General features: G+C 42.0%; 1 protein-coding gene across 6 annotated transcripts in view; it reads left to right on the forward strand.

Annotated features, from left to right (window-relative positions):
* LOC145448862 (laminin subunit alpha-2-like) overlaps window positions 1-18,347 on the forward strand; it is a 61,278-nt gene that overhangs the window by 18,708 nt on the left and 24,223 nt on the right. For 5 of the 6 annotated variants that reach the window (XM_080327309.1, XM_080327304.1, XM_080327306.1 and 2 more), the window contains exons 4-11: window positions 3,761-4,009; window positions 4,614-4,784; window positions 15,848-15,937; window positions 16,002-16,113; window positions 16,175-16,322; window positions 17,075-17,284; window positions 17,897-17,999; window positions 18,063-18,196. In XM_080327309.1, coding sequence (XP_080183435.1) covers window positions 3,761-4,009; window positions 4,614-4,784; window positions 15,848-15,937; window positions 16,002-16,113; window positions 16,175-16,322; window positions 17,075-17,284; window positions 17,897-17,999; window positions 18,063-18,196 — 1,217 coding nt within the window. Of the gene's footprint in view, window positions 1-3,760; window positions 4,010-4,613; window positions 4,785-10,509; window positions 13,833-15,847; window positions 15,938-16,001; window positions 16,114-16,174; window positions 16,323-17,074; window positions 17,285-17,896; window positions 18,000-18,062; window positions 18,197-18,347 lie in introns of those variants that run through there. The other variant, XM_080327310.1, reaches the window with a different exon arrangement.

An 18,347-nucleotide genomic window follows, 5' to 3' on the forward strand; every position in this document is an offset into this window, starting at 1 on the left:
CGCAGGACACAACTTTAATGACTCTAAAAAGTTCGAGTATTGCCGTGACGGTAACTGTTTGCGTCCGTGACTTCCATATCCGCCTCGTAAAGTACTTAGCAATATATGCATAACCTAACACCGATAAAAGTAGGTAAGTAGTATGAAATATCACTATTGCGGTCTTACTAAGTGAGTATAGCTGATCAGTGATCAAATTGAGTGCAATATCATAGCAATCCTCAACGTACTTTGATTTCAGAGAATCATGATCCGTCATGGACCAATGCGATTGCCCATATTCACTACATTGCCATGATAATCACGGCGCGCACTGAAATATAATTTACGTGATGTCATTCGTCACGGTCGGCTCGCCGCTTACAAAATTGAGTATTGAGCAATCACCGCGTGTGGAAACAGCTCTCGTTATCCGTGCGATTGCTTTCAAAGCTAGGAAAAGCTTGTGATGAATCGGTTGCCGCGAATATGAATTCTATTGTGTCGTAAATAGCGTGAACGCGCGCAGTTATTATAATATCTCTTTCCCTTTTACTTTCCGGTCTTACTCTTTGGGGTGCGGGTGATTTAATTATCGCGATACGTCTGGTCTCGCTTCGGCGTTTTCAAATGCGCGATTTAGAGTCGCGCACTATTTCTGACGCGCAACTACGGTGTGCAATTTGTGCAAAGTTTTATAAAGTATTCATTACTGGCACTCAAGTAGAACTAGCGACGTAAATATCTACTCTTGTACAAGCAGATACGTAGATTTACAAGTAAAAAGTAAGTATTCTGGGCATGGGTTTGTCTCAATAATTGAAAACTGTAGTAGAAGAGGAAGTTGCGCAAAGCCAAAACGTACTTGACTATACTTCACAATAGTAGAAATACTTATTTACTGAACCCCCTCTGAAGGTGTGCGTGGTTCACGTATAATTGGCGATGTAAATTCACTTGGACGTGGTCAGTGACGAAATACTTCTGCCTTTTCAAAATAATCAAGTGGATTTTGTTCACTTTCTAGTTTTTTAGATTTTTTTCAAGTACATGGTATTGTATCTATAGATCGATTTCCACCACTTTTTATTAGTAAAAAAGTTACATGGCACCTATATTACAGTGACAGATTATAACTTCGAGACTTGTGGTTATTTTGATCGCCATTCGCCATTATGCGTTAGTCTCAATCTCGCGATTGTGAAAACTGGCACCAGGGCTTTTGAAACAAAAGTCTGCAATGACTCGTTTTGAACAGGCATTGCTTTTACTTGTACGATAGAACCAATGCTGGATAGTGTGACCACGTCTCAATTTATGTAGATTCCTTTAGTCTGGTGATGCGCTGTAAGCATTGTCCATTTGCCACGCCACTAATTCCAGTTCGCAGTAGAAATGTACGCGGATCTTGTGCTTTTAAATATGACTCGAGCCAGCTGTCCGTCTAATATCACAAACTGCTGATCGCTTCAATTCGTTCATCAGTATCGTGTGTGATCCGTAATCCCGTTCCGCGCAAGGTGACGTACTCTTGAAACACAAATCGCTTTAGATACCGTAAATAAACTATCGTCCACAAAACAGTTGTGTCTACAAGACGCAATCGATTGGTAATCGGGCGAACTTTGCGAATGAGTGCGTTGGAAATTATAAAAAAAGTGAGCAATGAGCGTCGGAAGTTCCATTGCTGCCAGACAATATCATATACAATGAAATCCGCATTAATGCTGTAGCGTGCGGAGAAAATAACTTGAGTCGACTGGTTTACGCATGACGATATGTCACGGGTGCATACGGGAATTGATGTTTGCTTTTGTGTGCAAGATCGCACATCCGCACTTCCACGTATTTCCGAAAGCTCTGCGTTGTTTAGTTAAATATGCTCCGACCTTGATTCGACGAATATATCCACGAAAGATATGTTCAGTCCTGCAAAAAGATGTCTAAGTCTTGGGGTTATATACGCGCACGTGAACATTATTGTGTCTCGTGACGGTTTCATGTGGTATGTTCTCGAGTCATATATAGTTCGAATAATTTAAGACCATGATCGATCTTGGCCTAAGATGACGTCAACGCGATTGTTTGGAATCGGCGAAAATATCGTTCTCACGGTGGTGCAATAAAAGACACCGTGCCCGCTTCGGATCTAAGCCGCGTTTTCCGCATAAAAGAAATCGTAAAAGGCCATTTACTGCCTAATTCGCCAGAATTCGTGGGTTGCCCGATCACGTTCGAAGACTGATCTCCATTCACGACGAGAGCTGTTGGCTTAATTCCACGCCACATCACACGTTGACCGTTCTCATATGGCCGCTTTTTAAGAGTTTTATGGGGCGGAGGAATGAAGCGATGGAAGCCCCGTATTGACGTGCGGTTATATTTCGCCACTGTGTGACTGAGCAAAACAAATAATAAACTCCCGGATGTTCTCCCAAGCTATCCATCCTGGTCATCAAACGCGCTTGTGGACCACCTTCAGACCGCCAATGTTATGAAATAATACTAACCAGAGGTGGTAAAAGATATTGGCGTTGCTACCCAAGCGGAAATAGAATTACCGCCACGAATTTCTACTCAATTACAAGTAGACGCAGCAATTTCAAAGGCGTGTCAAAACTACGTCAAGTCAAAGCTGAAAACGAATAACACAAAAAGTACCCAAATAGGTGGTTGCGAAAATTAGTTTTACTACTTCCGAAATTGCGAGGGGGATCTTCGCGACTATAACGCAATATGACTAATAACAATAACAATTAGGCGCAATCTCAAAACATAGATTCAGCAGTTACACTGTGATGGCTATTTCACGCAGTTCTTATGATCATTTCACGCATAGAAGCGACGGAAACCTGTCCCAAAACAGATTTCCCCTATCCAAGAGTGTAAAAGTATAGTAGTTGTGTCTATAAACTGTTCAAGTAGAAGTGTAAGTATAGGCTGAAAACGAAACCACTTGAGTAAGCAGTGCTAATAGACAAAACCTACTTGACTATACTTCGAAAAATTCGTTAGGGACCAGTGGCCACATCTGATACTAACTGGTGGGGTGCATCCATAGGGTTACATTCTAAACAAGAATCAATTTAAAACAGAGATGTTTAAAACATGTTTTTTATTTTTATTTTCGGTTTTCTTTTCAGTCATGACGTCACGAATCATCAATTGACAGTTGACATGTAGCAGAAATATAGCTACTTCGACGAAAAACGCTTCCGACCATACTGCCATAAACACACATACTATACTATACATCGTTATGCAGCATTTGTACGGCCGGCGTTCATCATCATCATAACACCCCCGTTCCGTTCCAATGATCTATATATCTACTTGCTATAACTGTTGAACCAACAACGATTTCGAGGGTTCCAGCCACTCCATATCGTATGCGTCGACTATATTGGGTACGAATCGTCCGAATAGGCTCGTACTTCAAGTTTTCGAAAGTATTTAAATAATTATGGCATAATTATACAACGTCTGAAAAAGAACACAATTTTGTTTTTCAAAAAAAAGGCATTTGTTTAAAACACTGTTTGTTTTAAATGCAACCGTAGGTGCGTCATATTGTCTCTATTAAAGTGTTATCAGCGTTCATTGTCTACTTATAGTAATGGAACTAGCGAAAATAATTTCAACAACCAAGCGATTTCACGGTTTGCTTGGCCGGTGAAGAGTAATTATCAAGTATTACTACTCGAAACACAAAATCCGATCACTTAGTCCCTGAGGTAAACCCATCTTGTATGATTTACAACAGTTAGCAATGACCTCGCAGGTGTTCCAAGTGGCATACTTCATCCTGAAAGCCGGTGATTCCCCGCGCCCAGGCAATTGGATATTGGAAAAGTCCATGGACGGAATTACGTACGAACCCTGGCAGTACTTCGCCATCACAAATCAAGAATGTCGCGATCTATATCCGGGGAACAGAGTGTCGAGTTTCGGCGCTACGCGGATGTTATACGACAGCGAAGTGATATGCACTTCTTATTTTTCGAAGATAGAACCTCTGAAGAATGGAGAAGTAAGTTCATGTTGTTATTCAGTCGAGGTGATGAATGTGTGACACCAGTCATGAAGTATTTCTGCTTTAAAAAAAATGTTTTTCAACTACTTCCACTTCTACTTAAGATTGTTTTCACCAGTCTATAGTTACTTGTTGCACTTTGAACTTTGTGAAAAGTAGAAAGTAGTTTGGGTCATCTTCTAATTTCGAATTTAGCCCCCCCCCGATTAACTGCTAAATGTAAGCAACCAGTCGACCAAATCTACTTTTTGACACTATTTATTTTAGTACTTCTCATATACCTTCATTTACTACTAAAGACATAAGACTTAAGTGTTAATAGTTAAGCCATAAGACTTAAGTAGTTCTTACATGTTTCCGAAATCGCTATTCCTACTTATCACCGAGTAGAACTTTCCGGCGTTACTTCTACTTCTACTTGAGTATGAGCACTGACAGCTTTCACCACCTCTTGTTAGATGTCAATATCCTCCTGACAATGTTCGGACTTCGGCCACGGCTTACTGCGGCTTAGGCATGTTTTGGCATACCAAGAGCCGATTACCATAATTTTTGGTGTGCAAATAGATTTCGTTAAAATAGACTATATTCTTGTCTTTAGATCCACATTTCACTGATTAACGAGCGACCTTCTGCCGAGAATCCTTCTGAGGAGTTGATCCGGTTTATGTCAGCGCGTTACGTCAGACTGCGTTTCCAGAGGATCCACACACTGTTGGGGGATTTAATGACCCATTCCAGAGACGTCATAGACCCAATGGTCACGAAACGAGTGAGTAGTACTGGCTAGCCATTTTCATTTTCTACATCCACTGCTGTATGAGGCGATATTGGCAGCGTTCTAAGTAGGTGAGACATTGAATCAGTTGCTGACCACGATTTCAAAAGGTTATCTATAGGTGAGAATCATTTGTATGGATTATTGATTGGCCATGATCCGATTATTATCGGAACAAGTGTTAACAGCAATCCTGTTAAGTAGCATGACTTATGGTGTGTGGAGATGTCGGACTTACCGTGTTAGCTTGGCACACTTCCTTGTAATGGTTGTCTCGTTGGCTGTTTTTGGGCTTTAGAAAAATCGCAATGGTTTTAGCATTGTCGCGTGAATTCGTCGCTATACACACGCAGGGCGTGACATTTCTTCCTGTGTATGAACACTTGCGCCCGCGGGGTGTACTAGCTGTCTCAAAATATGGACGCAAATTTGCATTGTAAAGTCAGCTGGATCCAATTAGGACAGCTCTTATAGTAGCACCGACTCCATTCCCAAATTAATGGTGGTCACTTACGAAGTACTTCTATATTTTCGGAGCACCCAAGTACGTTTTGCCTACTTTCGCTACGTACCCAAGTAGTTAAGTTTTAGTTGTCCATTTCTACTTGAACATTGTTTTTTAGAGCAAACCACTTACACTTTACGCTTTGGATTTTTAAAAGTAGAAAGTAACTTGGGCTCAAGTTTGCCTCACTTTTATGAGTATTAGCATGAGTTTTCTTTTCTTCTTCCATACGAAGTAGTTTTGACATGCCTGCAACTTTCGAAGGTTGATTGTACCGTACTATAGTAGGAACAGCGTATCCAGATTTTCGGACACTCCATATATCGTGATGATGCACGCGGGCGGCATTTGCCGCCGAGCCACCTGCGTCGAAGCACGGATTATCGGCCGCGCGCCTGTCGAAAGGCTATTCGCCTATTTGAGAAGTAGCACCTTGCTACACATCAAACGCGCTTAATACACTTGATATGAATGGACTCCGAATTTGCTGAGCGCGAAGACATTCGTCTCAAATCATTGTCGGGCAGTCATCCGCGGAGTAAATTTCGGCGATAGAACAGGCAATCAAACGCCACCGGATAACGGTAATGTGAAGCGCGCATGGGATTGGCCGGGATAATCTGCGAAATTGTCGTCCTCCTGCCCGAAATTAACCCCAAGGTAACCCAACACCGAAATTGCGATCGCGTGCGGCTTTTGAGAACTTGAGCGATCTCGATATTAATTGTGGGTTAAACTAGTTCGTACTTTGAAGATCGGGTACCCGACGGCTGTTCAAAGAGCAGAATTCTTGGACTCGAACAGTGAAATTGGCAATAGGCGCAATAACCAATTTTGATTGCGTCATTCCGTTAGATACATGTCAAGCCGAAATACTACACCCCGTAGATACACATACTCCCGAAATATAGATGTGTTGTGATAAGTCTATTTGCTGTCCGTTTTGTATAATATCAGAATCTGATCAAAAGTGAGCAATGAGCAATGAGCATGTATGTATGGTATTATCGCTGTGGTTGTAAGAAGGCGCGTGCTGGCCAATCACAACAACGATAGTTATTTAAATACAGCAAAACGAATGGGCTTATTGATCAGGGATATCTAGAACTAGAACTAGAACTAGATATCCCTGTTATTGATGTATATGACCTCATTTGTTGACGACATCAGAAAGAGAAATGTCACCTAAAGTTTTATCGTCATTACACGATATATGGATATTATTCAGTATAAATTAACATGCCTTAGTTTTTATAATGAGCCCAAAGGCACAGTTGGGACTAAACATTTTCGAGGCGAACGTCCTTATATATAGCGACAATTGAACTTGAAATTAGTAAATATGTCTGTATGAATATTAGGTATCATGGTGAGAGACCTTTTTACAGCCGCTGTTTGAATATAGGAATTGTCACCGAAATGCCCGCGTTGCAAATCCCACGTTTGTTCTGCTTTAACCAGTCGGCTAAACAGATTACCGGTAACCGGCGGGCTTATATGCTGAAGGGTGTGTTTGTACTTGGAAATATTGGAGTTCCTGTACTCAGGGATTTTCGATCGGGGCTGTGCTCTCCCAAATTCCGCCCTCCAGGTGTACAGGTGATCCTACGAATAATTTTGTTTCCGGAGCTTGGCAAGACAAGTCCTTCGCAACTATTGTAAGCGCTCTAATCCCTTTAGGTGCTTGCGGCCTGCCCCTTATATATACCGGGTTTGTCACAGATCATCGCATTCGCCCAAGTATCGGCTCAGAACCCGATCACGTTGGCTTTCACGACTCTTCAAAATCCTATTTTCCGTGATTACGTCATTACTATACGTTCAATATCCAGGATTAGTCATATAGGCGATCACTGTTCACTGATCACTGTTCGACAAATTATGAATTCGAAACATGTGGCTTATTGAGGCTGCCGATTGAATGGCGCTCTTTCCCACTTGAGCGCGACATGTTCAATTAGGAATATCGTATCACCTCAGTTTCGATGAAGCATTTCACTTCAAATCCAAAGTGTAAATTTACATACGATGATTTTGCACGCAATATGCGGTTAACGCGTGACTTCCAACACGCAAACATATAGTGTGACAGGTTCGTTCATAGTGCCTCAAAGGGTGTACTTCGCTGATTATTGCGATCCATTTTAGTATGAACGAACGTGAACAATCGTATCGATTTAAAAGACACACGAGTTGATATTTTATCAGCGTATGATTGTTTTAACATCGTCATGCCATTTTTCAGTAGGATACTGCCGTATCGAAGCAGACATCCTATTGTGTTTCATCTGTGATTTGCGCGTCTCAGCTCAATTTGTTACAATTTTCTAATTGGCAATGTCGTCTGGTCTTGTTCCGAATCGGATTTGGTTCAAGTCGCTTTGATTTATTTTGTGTTGGGACATATCCGCGTCTTTAAGAAGCAAGGGAACATAAACGTAACCAAGTGAACTTCCGCTATTGAACGAATCAGACTGAAATTAATATCATTCGACGTGAATATGCGACTATGTACCTCGCGGTATAACCGCTATTCTGTATCTCTCTCGGCAATTACCTGACGTCATTATCCGGCAGTAGTCATACGAAGTGACACCAAATACAACGAACTTCACCATAAAGCTACGGAACGGGCATTATATGCGTTTGTGTCGCTGTGCAATGCGTATAAAAGTGTTATGATTTCGCCTCAACGTTTGTACTCGTAGCTAATATAGCGGACCATATGTCTGTACTTGGTGCTCATTTATTTTGATTGTTATAACATTCCGAACCATGCTTTGTGATATGCATTGCAGTCGATATCAGCGACATTCACAGTAAAGTCTGAAGGGGTTGTTCGCATTCTACCAATGTTATTGGTTATTTCGACCCGTTGTATAGTTAGCGAAGAATATGAGGCGGTTAATTCAGTTGATATAGCTCATGATGTGTATTTAGGGTACTTGTGAGATATTTCAAACTATATCATGGCTATCGTATGAGATTGTAAATTGCTGTTTTACTAACAATAGCAGCTCCTTTCCGCATGCTTATTCCCTATTATTCAAGTGTTGATCAACCTGAATGGATTGAAATACGTATTTCTCTCGTGCATTTCCGATCTATCGAATATACTGAGGACCTCATTGGTTTGCGGTGGATGGGTGATGTATACGTGACTTGAATGGGGAAATATTGAAAACAAAATCAGAGCTACCACGTATGAGGTTTTACTGCCATTGACCAGGATCTATCCTATATATTACTCTTATTTTATCAAATCGTTTGCGGTGAGTGCAATCATTCGCCGTAATTTCACAAAATTGCCTGTACCGGCATTATGGAGTTGGGATTGTCAGCACTTTCTGTCTCTGCGGTACCTGCACCATTATCGGTTTCTTCACAAACACGCAAATAGTCTTTAAAATATTATAAGCCGTGTATTTATTAGAATTATATTGACATGCCCGGACGCGAACACGGCAGAGTTTGCGATAATTCACGACGATTCGCCGGTATGGATTCAGACATCAAATTTTCGGTTACGCTGTCGGCAAGGAAACAATGATTTCCTGATTTGGTCGTTAAATGTATGAGACGGCGCGCTAAGTACAACTAGTCGCTTCCTCAATTCGTATCTAATCCCCTTCTAAAAAGAACTTCATTAAGGCGAATTAGCAGCTTGAAAACGCGACATTCCTTTGTGTCTTGGTGGATCACAATTGTAATTATGATCCGAAATGTGGCTAGAATACACCTGTATCCACACGCGGCTCTCCGCCGGCTAAATAAACGAGGAATGATATCGCACAAATGGAAGGAAACGTACCTGACGACAGTCGCAATTCAACTCCATCATTCCGATATGACGTAACAATGCCACATGAGACATTCGAGTTTTACAGGCGTGATTTTACGAGCGTCGCTTGTAAAATTGTCAGCTTAGAGGCGGTATTAGATTGAATTTGTAATTGTTAACCACGCTTGGATGTATATAGAATTAACGTCAATGCGTGCGGTCGTTGCGAACAATTTACACGGTTTAAATAAGGCGTTTTTGCGATTGTGGCATGCTTTCGATTTCATTATACCTGACCACGTCAACTGCGCACCGTGTGATGTCATTGTTCAAATAATCATTCACATTGGCTAGGACTCATGTAAAACTGTGTAGATGAGTAATCGAACTTGTCCAAATCGTGTTTATTCAACCACTAATTTACTGTAATCGTCTTACTGCCACCCATGCCATTTAAAGCCACCATGAACTCGCATCTGATTTTGCTTCGAACTGATCGTGCGGGATTTGCTGCATTTGGAATACGTAATTGTACCTGTCGAGACTTTGATAGGACTGATGACAATATCCAAAACTATGTCGTAGGTCAGACATATATACATTAAGTACAAACATACACGGCGTCCTATTCTATCCCAATTATTTCCTACATGCGTCCTCGGTTTAAGGCCAGTTTCTCAGCTGCCACTGCCGCAATGAATTCGCTCTCATCTTGCCCCCATTTGTAATTTTGCTCACATTTGTAATTCAATGTCATAAGCTGGCGATAGGCCACTGGAACCTTGGCTCAAGTAAATCACACTACGATTATCAGGCATCGAATACCAAGCGCTGCACAAAGGTATTTCTGTAGTACGAATACACGTTGCGCAATGTACAATTGTACATGTACATTCGACATATCCAGACCTGGCTTGGCAAAGTCTTGAAAAAGAATGCGGCCCAATCCGCGTTGGCGAGGATGCACTTGAGTTTTCGAAATGGTGGGCGACCTATTTCTTTACTTTTGAAATCGTGCGAGGTATTTTGATCGAGCAATCGGGCGCTGCGCTGTACACAAATCAATGAAGTGCGCGGGTTTATGGCCAGGTGACGTACATGATAGACTTGCGATATGGTCGCGGTGTATTGTAGTATCTTCACGCGTTGTCGCGTTAACGTTTATAAATGGTCAGTTGCCGTTGGAAATGTACATCGCGGTAAGTGTGCCGACTTTTATTGCGACGCAATCCAGGCCGGCGAAATCGCTATTCCCTCAAATCCAAGTCGTTAAACTCATTAGACAATCGTTAATTACTGACTGCGACACAGGAACGTTAGTGGAGCTTTTTTGGATGGAACTCGATGTGATCATGCGAGAAAATGACGATTGGACGGAATTGAGTCTCTCGCGTCGCGGTGTATAGCAAACTGTCATGTAGAATTGTAAGCCTGTGTGGAATCTAACGACGAGAGCGTCACTCTTGGAGTCAATTGACAATTTTAATATCTTAGAGATGACGACACCGGTCTTTTTCTCCTTTTGTGCCTAAAAAAAATCTGTTCAGTTGCAAAATTTTCGGTTAAAGAGAGAAATTGGAATACGTTTGATGTTGGAATAGAATGAGATGGGTTACGACGCTGGTTGGTCCGCTTTTATTTCCACTATACCACGATTGAGAGAGTGTTGTTGCTCTATTTTGCGCTACTGTACGCGCGACGTAATTGCGGGCTTACGTTGGTCGCGCGGCCGCTGGTGTCGTTTCAATGCTTGATTGTGCGCTGGAGATTACATAGGATAATTGTAATAGACAATGAATAGTATACGCGCGGACATTATATAATTTTCCATCGCCGCGATTGAAAATAGTGATCATTACCGGTACGATATGGCAACATGTTGTCGCCGCCTTTATATATGCTACCCCACAAAGAGAATCGGTTTCAGATTTCGCAATTAGGAATTGATAGGAAAGACAAACAAGGATCTAGTTGGCGTTTATTATGTCAGACTCGACAGGTGATTATGGCGATTTTGTCTAAGGTACTGCAGATAAGCCGGGGGATTGCAGGGATTATTATGAGGCGCATAGTTCCAATAGCGAATACGTTAGGTGCCCATTCCAATTTGGTGAACATAGGTAGCTCAATAATACAGATTATTTAAGATACTTATGAGAAATAATTGAATTCCGTTCGGTTAGTTCAGTTTCTGATGCGTATGAAGGCTATGTCCAGTAAAATTGGCGGTGCGGGAATATGCTTGAATGCTATATGTATTATATGGCTCGATGAATCATTGCGTTGCCGGACATTGTTTGGTTTACGTTTCCCAGTGTTTGTAGTCGACGTTATTAGGGGTGAAATAAATTCAATTGAGTATTTTCGCGTTTATACATTTCCCATCACGGGAAATAGACTCTGCGCACGGCGTGACTCAGGCCGTGCCGTTATATACTTGGAGGGCGTTGGTTTGACAAGTGGATCAGTCGAATTATCCGGATCTGGTGATTTAATCTGCTGTAAAACGTGCTAATCGTTCCTTAAAACAAGCGGAATCCCGTACTGGCGCGCGTTGTCGTTCATAGAATATTATCAGATTATCACGGGCTGAGCAACTATTACACTTCTTACGAATTGTCATGCCGAAGAATGCCCTGGACGCGTTTATGTGTACCATTGAGTCACTGTCGATTGGTTTTAGACTGTTTCCTCTCAAATCGCATTGTCTTCCACCGCAAAATATGATGTCGGACGGCCGGTGTTAATACCGGAATGGCCTGTCGTGAACTCAAAATATTGATTCCAAGTCTAATACGACCAGCAAAATGAAGGCGCGTTGAACGTACTCGGCTTGCGTCGCTGTAAATGTTTGCAGTTTCGATACCTCCCACAATAAGTTTGTGTACAATTGTACATATGCACTGTGTGCGGAAGATAATATAAGAGACACCGGGACGAATAAACTGTTTGATTTCGTTGGCGCAGGCGCGTACCGATAGGCGTGGGTGGTTGCGTAAAGAGCTCCAACGTTTCCTGTACTGTTGCTGTCATCGGTTGTCAGATCTTACCGCGGGGTGAATCTAAATCGGCTCGGGTGGGACCGATTTCATGTCGTGTCTCTTTGAAAAACGTAAGATAACATAAAACATCCAGGTAATCGGTTGATTGCCGTGGACATAGGAGTTTAAAGCATAACTGCATGATATGGTGATGTATACGCTCTGTAGTTCCACGTCTGGTCGCATGTCGCCCGCTGGAGTTAATTGGCGGATGACAAAGAATTTACGGAAAAGGGCGCTCGTTAAAATAGGCACCCGGCCACCAGAACGATCGGATCGAGTCGACAGTTCCGCGAAATCTTTTTCTGTTATTCCATATGTCTTTCCTGCTTTCGTCTCGCGGCGTTTGCACGGGTCGTAAAATATCGCAACGTATTATTGCGACGCATTAATTTATAGGCGAATTATGTGTAGGTCGGATCGACTGATAAATCCGACGCATTTATCCAGATGCATCCGCCTATTTTCTGGTGTTGATCAGCGGTGCGAACCGTTAATTTGTGACGTGCACCGACTACATCAAGGCTATTAGCGTCTAAACGGCCACCGCACCAGGCCGGAAGCAAAGGCTTGTAGTGACAGGTCACGACCTTGACTAATATGCAGTATGAGATGTTTAATAGGTGGAGAAGTATCAACATGGTGGTATTCATACACTCGAATGGCTATTTCAGAGGACGAGAGAGAGAGAGAAGAGACAATATTTGTATTACATCGTTTGCCTAAACAATATCAAATTGAGACTAATAGGATTAGAGCAAAGAGACCTTTAAATAAAGTTGTTGTCTTTACAGTATCATTTCAGCGCATAGGTAGATAAGTGGTTACATTATTGCAGATTACGCTGGTTCATTGCGGCCGCTTATATTACATCATCAGGTATAATGTATTCACGTCCGAATAATATAGGATAGAAGTATGTGGAATCCTGTACTAATTATAATAATACGTCTGCCGACAAGGGAGGATTTGTCGCAGTTTGAAGTGTGTCGTCATTGTGGAACTCGTACGTCTTCATGCGTACATGTTACTCGGTTTTAGGGTCATTTTCGGAATGAGAATGATACTACAGCCGAAGGGTCATGTTTGTTGTGCGGTATCTATGAATACAAGTGTGTATCTCACTAACCTTCATACATTCCTCATTTCTAGACGTTAAATTGTTATACGTGTTTGTGAATGGAGTGACTTCTGTGATCTATTGAAACATGATACTGGATTAGCGCCTACCTATTCACGTCGCTCCGTGGTAGATTTACAACAAATCATATTCATGAACACACACCGCTAAAGCCTGAATCGCGCACACGATACGGGTGCATATATGGGCGCGGGGACTCAGTTCATCACCGAACATGACAAGGATATATTGTTACAAAACTACCTTCGTTTTTTGTATACTGTGGTTGACTATGGCTGAGGGACGTCCAGGACGCAGGAACGATCGTAATCACTTTTATTATCATCACGCACCTTTTGTCGAAAGTTCCCGGTTCCGGATACCGTCCTATAGCCGGAATCCCGGGTTATTTCCTACTTCGGCACCGGAGATATCATTCGATATTTCTGCGTCTCATTCCACTGGTATATTTGGATTTAATAACCGCGGACGATATGCAAGCCTCGGACGAGCGCTGTCTTTCAGGGATCGTAGGATGTTATTAGCGAGGCGCGTGTGCCAGTGTGGCGTGTCTTCTCGTTTTGATAGAGAACACGTAAGTGTTATTTACTTGGTTTCTATGCACGCCGAGATTTGTGACATTAATTAGCGCGTGCTGGTATAGTGGATGTCGCTTGTCATAAGTACATAATCACCCAGAATCTCGGAAGGTACCTTCGAGAAATTTGAAAGTTTCCGATTGCCACGATCGTACGGATTGACATGTTCCTGTTTTTCGTCCGTGTTTACCGCGCGTTTCCCTGTGTATTTGTTGTCTCGAGATGCACGGGTTAAGACCCGGCGGATTCGTGGCGAAACATTGAGTGTTGGGAGACTAATCCGCAAATGATCGGTAGGTTTTAGGCCGGATCAGCGGCGTTGGTGTTGTTGAGTTTAGGCTCCAGACTTCTCCGTGTCTCCATCGTTCCTGAAGGAAGCGTACTTCTGCCGGATATTGTGACTAAAATACTTGACTGTCTACGTTACGCCGGCGCGTGTCAATGCGGGTTCACGTATTAATCGCCGCAACACACCGATGATCTGTTGTTTCATTGAAAACCGCGGATGTGACAGACTTGTCGTCGGGTCAATTTGTGAACATTTCGAATGTATAAATTCCAAACATTGGTGTACTTCCGCTGGCCGTGATGGTACCAAAATTTGATGCCAGTGATAATCTTTGTTGCTTATGTGATTATTACTATTTACTTACTGTCAAAAAGTTATTTTTGCACTTGAATTTAGTTTTTATTTCGGTAATTACCAAATCGCGACATTAATTTAATGTTTTAATGATACACAGAGCTTTACTTGCGCGGTTCTGTATTTTCTGTTGGTTTTTAATTGACTCGCACCTTCCACGAATTTAAATGTTTAATATCCACAAAATCGTAACCTTTTATGGTAGCAAGTTATTTGTTATTGTTACGAATGAAATTGTAATACATGATTTAACACTAAAATAAACGCAACATTCCAAGACTTGCCGGTATTGACCTATACGTCCGAGCATGGCAGCATATGTAAATTGGGGACGAATAATTATTTAGGGACCGGTAATAGAATTGTTGTTAGAATTGTTTTCCAGATAAACTAAGCCGGTCAATACCATCGTCTCGCCACCGTGGGAGAAGATGCGTGGTTTAGGATCGATAATTTCGTTAAAGACATGATTAACGTTTTAATCATCACCTGAGCTTGAAAATACACTCCAACAGCGCCATAATCCCATTCTTACTACCGTCTTATTAGCATGGCTGATTGAGGTTTTTTACTTTACGATATCTGCCGTTCTCACGCATTTACCCGGAGTAAATAATGCGCCGACACTCGGGTTTCGCATAATTTCCACCGTTCGCGTCGAAAGTATATGGTTTGAGACGGAAGAACGCCGATAATTCGACTAATCTTTACCGCTGCAATGTGCGTTCGAATCTCGGCGGTTTGTAGCCGGGTAGGCAACGGCCATTTTATTTTGAACTGTCGGCAACGCTGTAATTTCGTACTGCTGTTGAGCTGGACCTTGATCGTAAACGGATTTCAGATGAGTTGTCGATTAGTCCATTTTAAATAAGGTTGTTTTCTGTTCTATAAATAGGTTTACGGTTACTCTTCGTGGAATAGTAAAATTAGAGTTCCGTTTAAACCGTTAGGACGATGGTGTCATCAATGCTATTTTTTTCCGTTCCGGAAAATAAGGACCAGTTGGATTGGACGTAGTCCTAAAATTGACATGCAGATAACATCTTAACACGATTGAGTATACGCTCAATGACAAAAGCCACTTTCAGACACGATGCTGTGCAGGGTAAAAGTGCATTCGGTCGATATAGTCTTTGATGCAATAACTATTGCACATGTGCAATATACGTTTGGCAGTGCACGAGCTACGTATATGCGTTGCACATCCAACGATATGAGCAACATTTGTTTATTGCAGCGAATGTCTACATATTTAATAGCATCTTCACGTCGGTGAACTAATTTGATTGAATTGATAGTTGAGTTCAAAAATTGAATGAACGGAAATTGAATAGAGTCAGTTGATGAAATTTTCAAAAATTTTTTCAGTATTTTTACTCCGTCAAAGACATCAGCATCGGCGGGATGTGTATTTGCCACGGGCACGCCCACGACTGCCCATCAAATCCTCTCGACGGAGTGAGTCATCCCATTCTGTTCCAACCATTCAAACTCAAACTTAGTTTCATATTTGTCGGTTTAGAAATTCGTGTGTAAATGCGAGCACCAAACGACCGGCGACAACTGTGAGCAGTGTCTTCCGATGTATAATCAACATCGCTGGAGACCGGGAAACGCCGGCTTTGAGTGTGAAGGTGAGAGTTGTTGCTGCGGTTGCGATCTTCCGGTAGCTCTGGAAGGGCTGCTTGTTCTCAGAATGCAATTGTCACGGACACGCATCGTCTTGCTACTATGACGAAAACGTGGAGCGACGAAAAGGGAGCCTGAACCGGAGAGGGATGAGGATAGGCGGTGGGGTTTGCGTTGGGTGCCGTGATTACACAACAGGCGTCAATTGCGAAAGGTGAATAAAGGAAAATTGTGCATTTGACTGGTACAAACACGCCAGAAGTTTGATTCCCATGTTTCGGGCGTAGGTATTTGATAACCCAAATATTTTGAGCTCATATCATTCAAAACATCATGATTTGTGTCTGGTTAAAGCTGGGGTGGGCGGTAACGAAGTACTACTAATTTTTCGGAGTACTCAACCAGAATTTGCATACTTGGACTGAACTGGAGTGTACTGGACACAATTCGTTATAGTTTTATAATACTCCCACTACTACTTGAATACATTTTAAGGAACAACTACTTAGATCTTACACCTTTGATTTGATGAAGTAGAAAGTCGTTTGGTGATAAGTTTGCATCATTTCTGTGAGTGAAATTGGTATATGTACCGCGTGAAATAGTCCTGTATCACGGTATGTGAATACATTTTCGAAGAATGCACTTATTTCTAGTGTCGGTATTCGCTAAAATGCACTTTGCAATTTCTGAAGGAATAAAATCCGATTAACTGCTAAAAAGTACGCGTCGACCTCTACAAATCAGCTTTTGGAAACTATCTTGAGTACTTTCAAGACCTCAATTTTCTGCTTCCACTTGAAGTAGTTTTGACATTTCTTGTACTTGTACTTGTAATTGAGTAGAAATTTACAGCGTCATTTCAACTTCTAATTGAGTACCAACAATTACTGCCTTGACTTCGCACCTTGCATATACCTTTCTCATTGGGAAGACCACACTTCTAAATATTCGCGCATTTTCAAGTTGCATGGACGGCTATTTCCGTCCGGCCGATGTCGACCCGAACGGGCGGTTTCCCTGTCAGCGGTGCGTTTGCAACCGTCTTGGCAGTCGGGCCACACGGGACGGCGTGGTGATGTGCATGAAATCGTTGGAGGACGGGAGAAATAGCGGGACGATGCATCCGGGAGACTGTTTTTGCAAAGATGGATTCGCTGGAGCCAATTGCGATCAGTATGTTTATAAACTATAGCAGCATATAGTAACCACGGACGGGCAAAATCCGGTGTCTGAGTGATTCGATTCCGAATTGAGTATGAGCATTCTAGTCAAGATGAGTATTCGAGTATTCCCAAATATGACGTCAATAGAGCATCTAGATGACGTGTTAAGTTCACAGTTGAATCTTTTATGGGATAAAAAAATGCCAGTTCTACCTCATATAAGGACAATTTTGTATTTGTTCGACGACGCCTATTTCATTCCACTCTATGGCAATACTGTAGCTTGATCGCGAGTTCATGAAAATGTTATTCCCGTTAACGAAAGTAGCTTGGTACTACATGTTTGGATGCTGTGATTCGATCACTTGAGGTCTCAAGGCTTTCATATTGGGAAATTGCATCGAAACTATACTATCTTTGATAAAATATTTCTTAGTGGAAAGGGGCGTATACTTTCAGCAGTCGGAAAAATTGTCCCTTACTATACTATCGGCTCGAATCACTACAATTAATACTTTAATACTTGATTCGTATTAGAAATTAGAGTACTCAAATCTAATATCGCTATGATGACTACACTGATACGTATCGACTCGTTATACGTCAGCTTTCTCTCTTATAGATGTGAGTTCGGATTCACTGGATTCCCAAATTGCAAACCGTGTCCGTGCAATGTAGCCGGGAGCGTCAACAGCGATCCTTGTCTCGGAGATTGCATTTGCAAGGTCAGTAAACAATCTAAGGCAGAGGGCAAAGACATTTAAACAACCCTGCTGCGTAATTTGTAGGAGAACGTAATGGGAGTCCATTGTGACGAATGTAAAAGCGGGTTTTACGATCTTACCAGAAGCTCGGACAAAGGCTGTTCCGAGTGTTATTGCTCCGGAATGTCAATGAACTGCGCTTCGGCCAGCTTATTCAGGTACATGCCGAGACTTTGAGTCTGCAACAATACGCGAATGAGCACACGTTTTGCTTGCATTCCATTCTTCGAACAATATGTGGCGAGTATATTATATAGTGTGTTTTGTATGTAGGCAACACGAATTATGGTGTACATATGTTAAGGTATT

Source organism: Botryllus schlosseri, chromosome 10 (genome assembly GCF_051294905.1).
Source record: "Botryllus schlosseri isolate E-star chromosome 10, Bs_hap1, whole genome shotgun sequence".
NCBI classification, from domain to species: domain Eukaryota; kingdom Metazoa; phylum Chordata; class Ascidiacea; order Stolidobranchia; family Styelidae; genus Botryllus; species Botryllus schlosseri.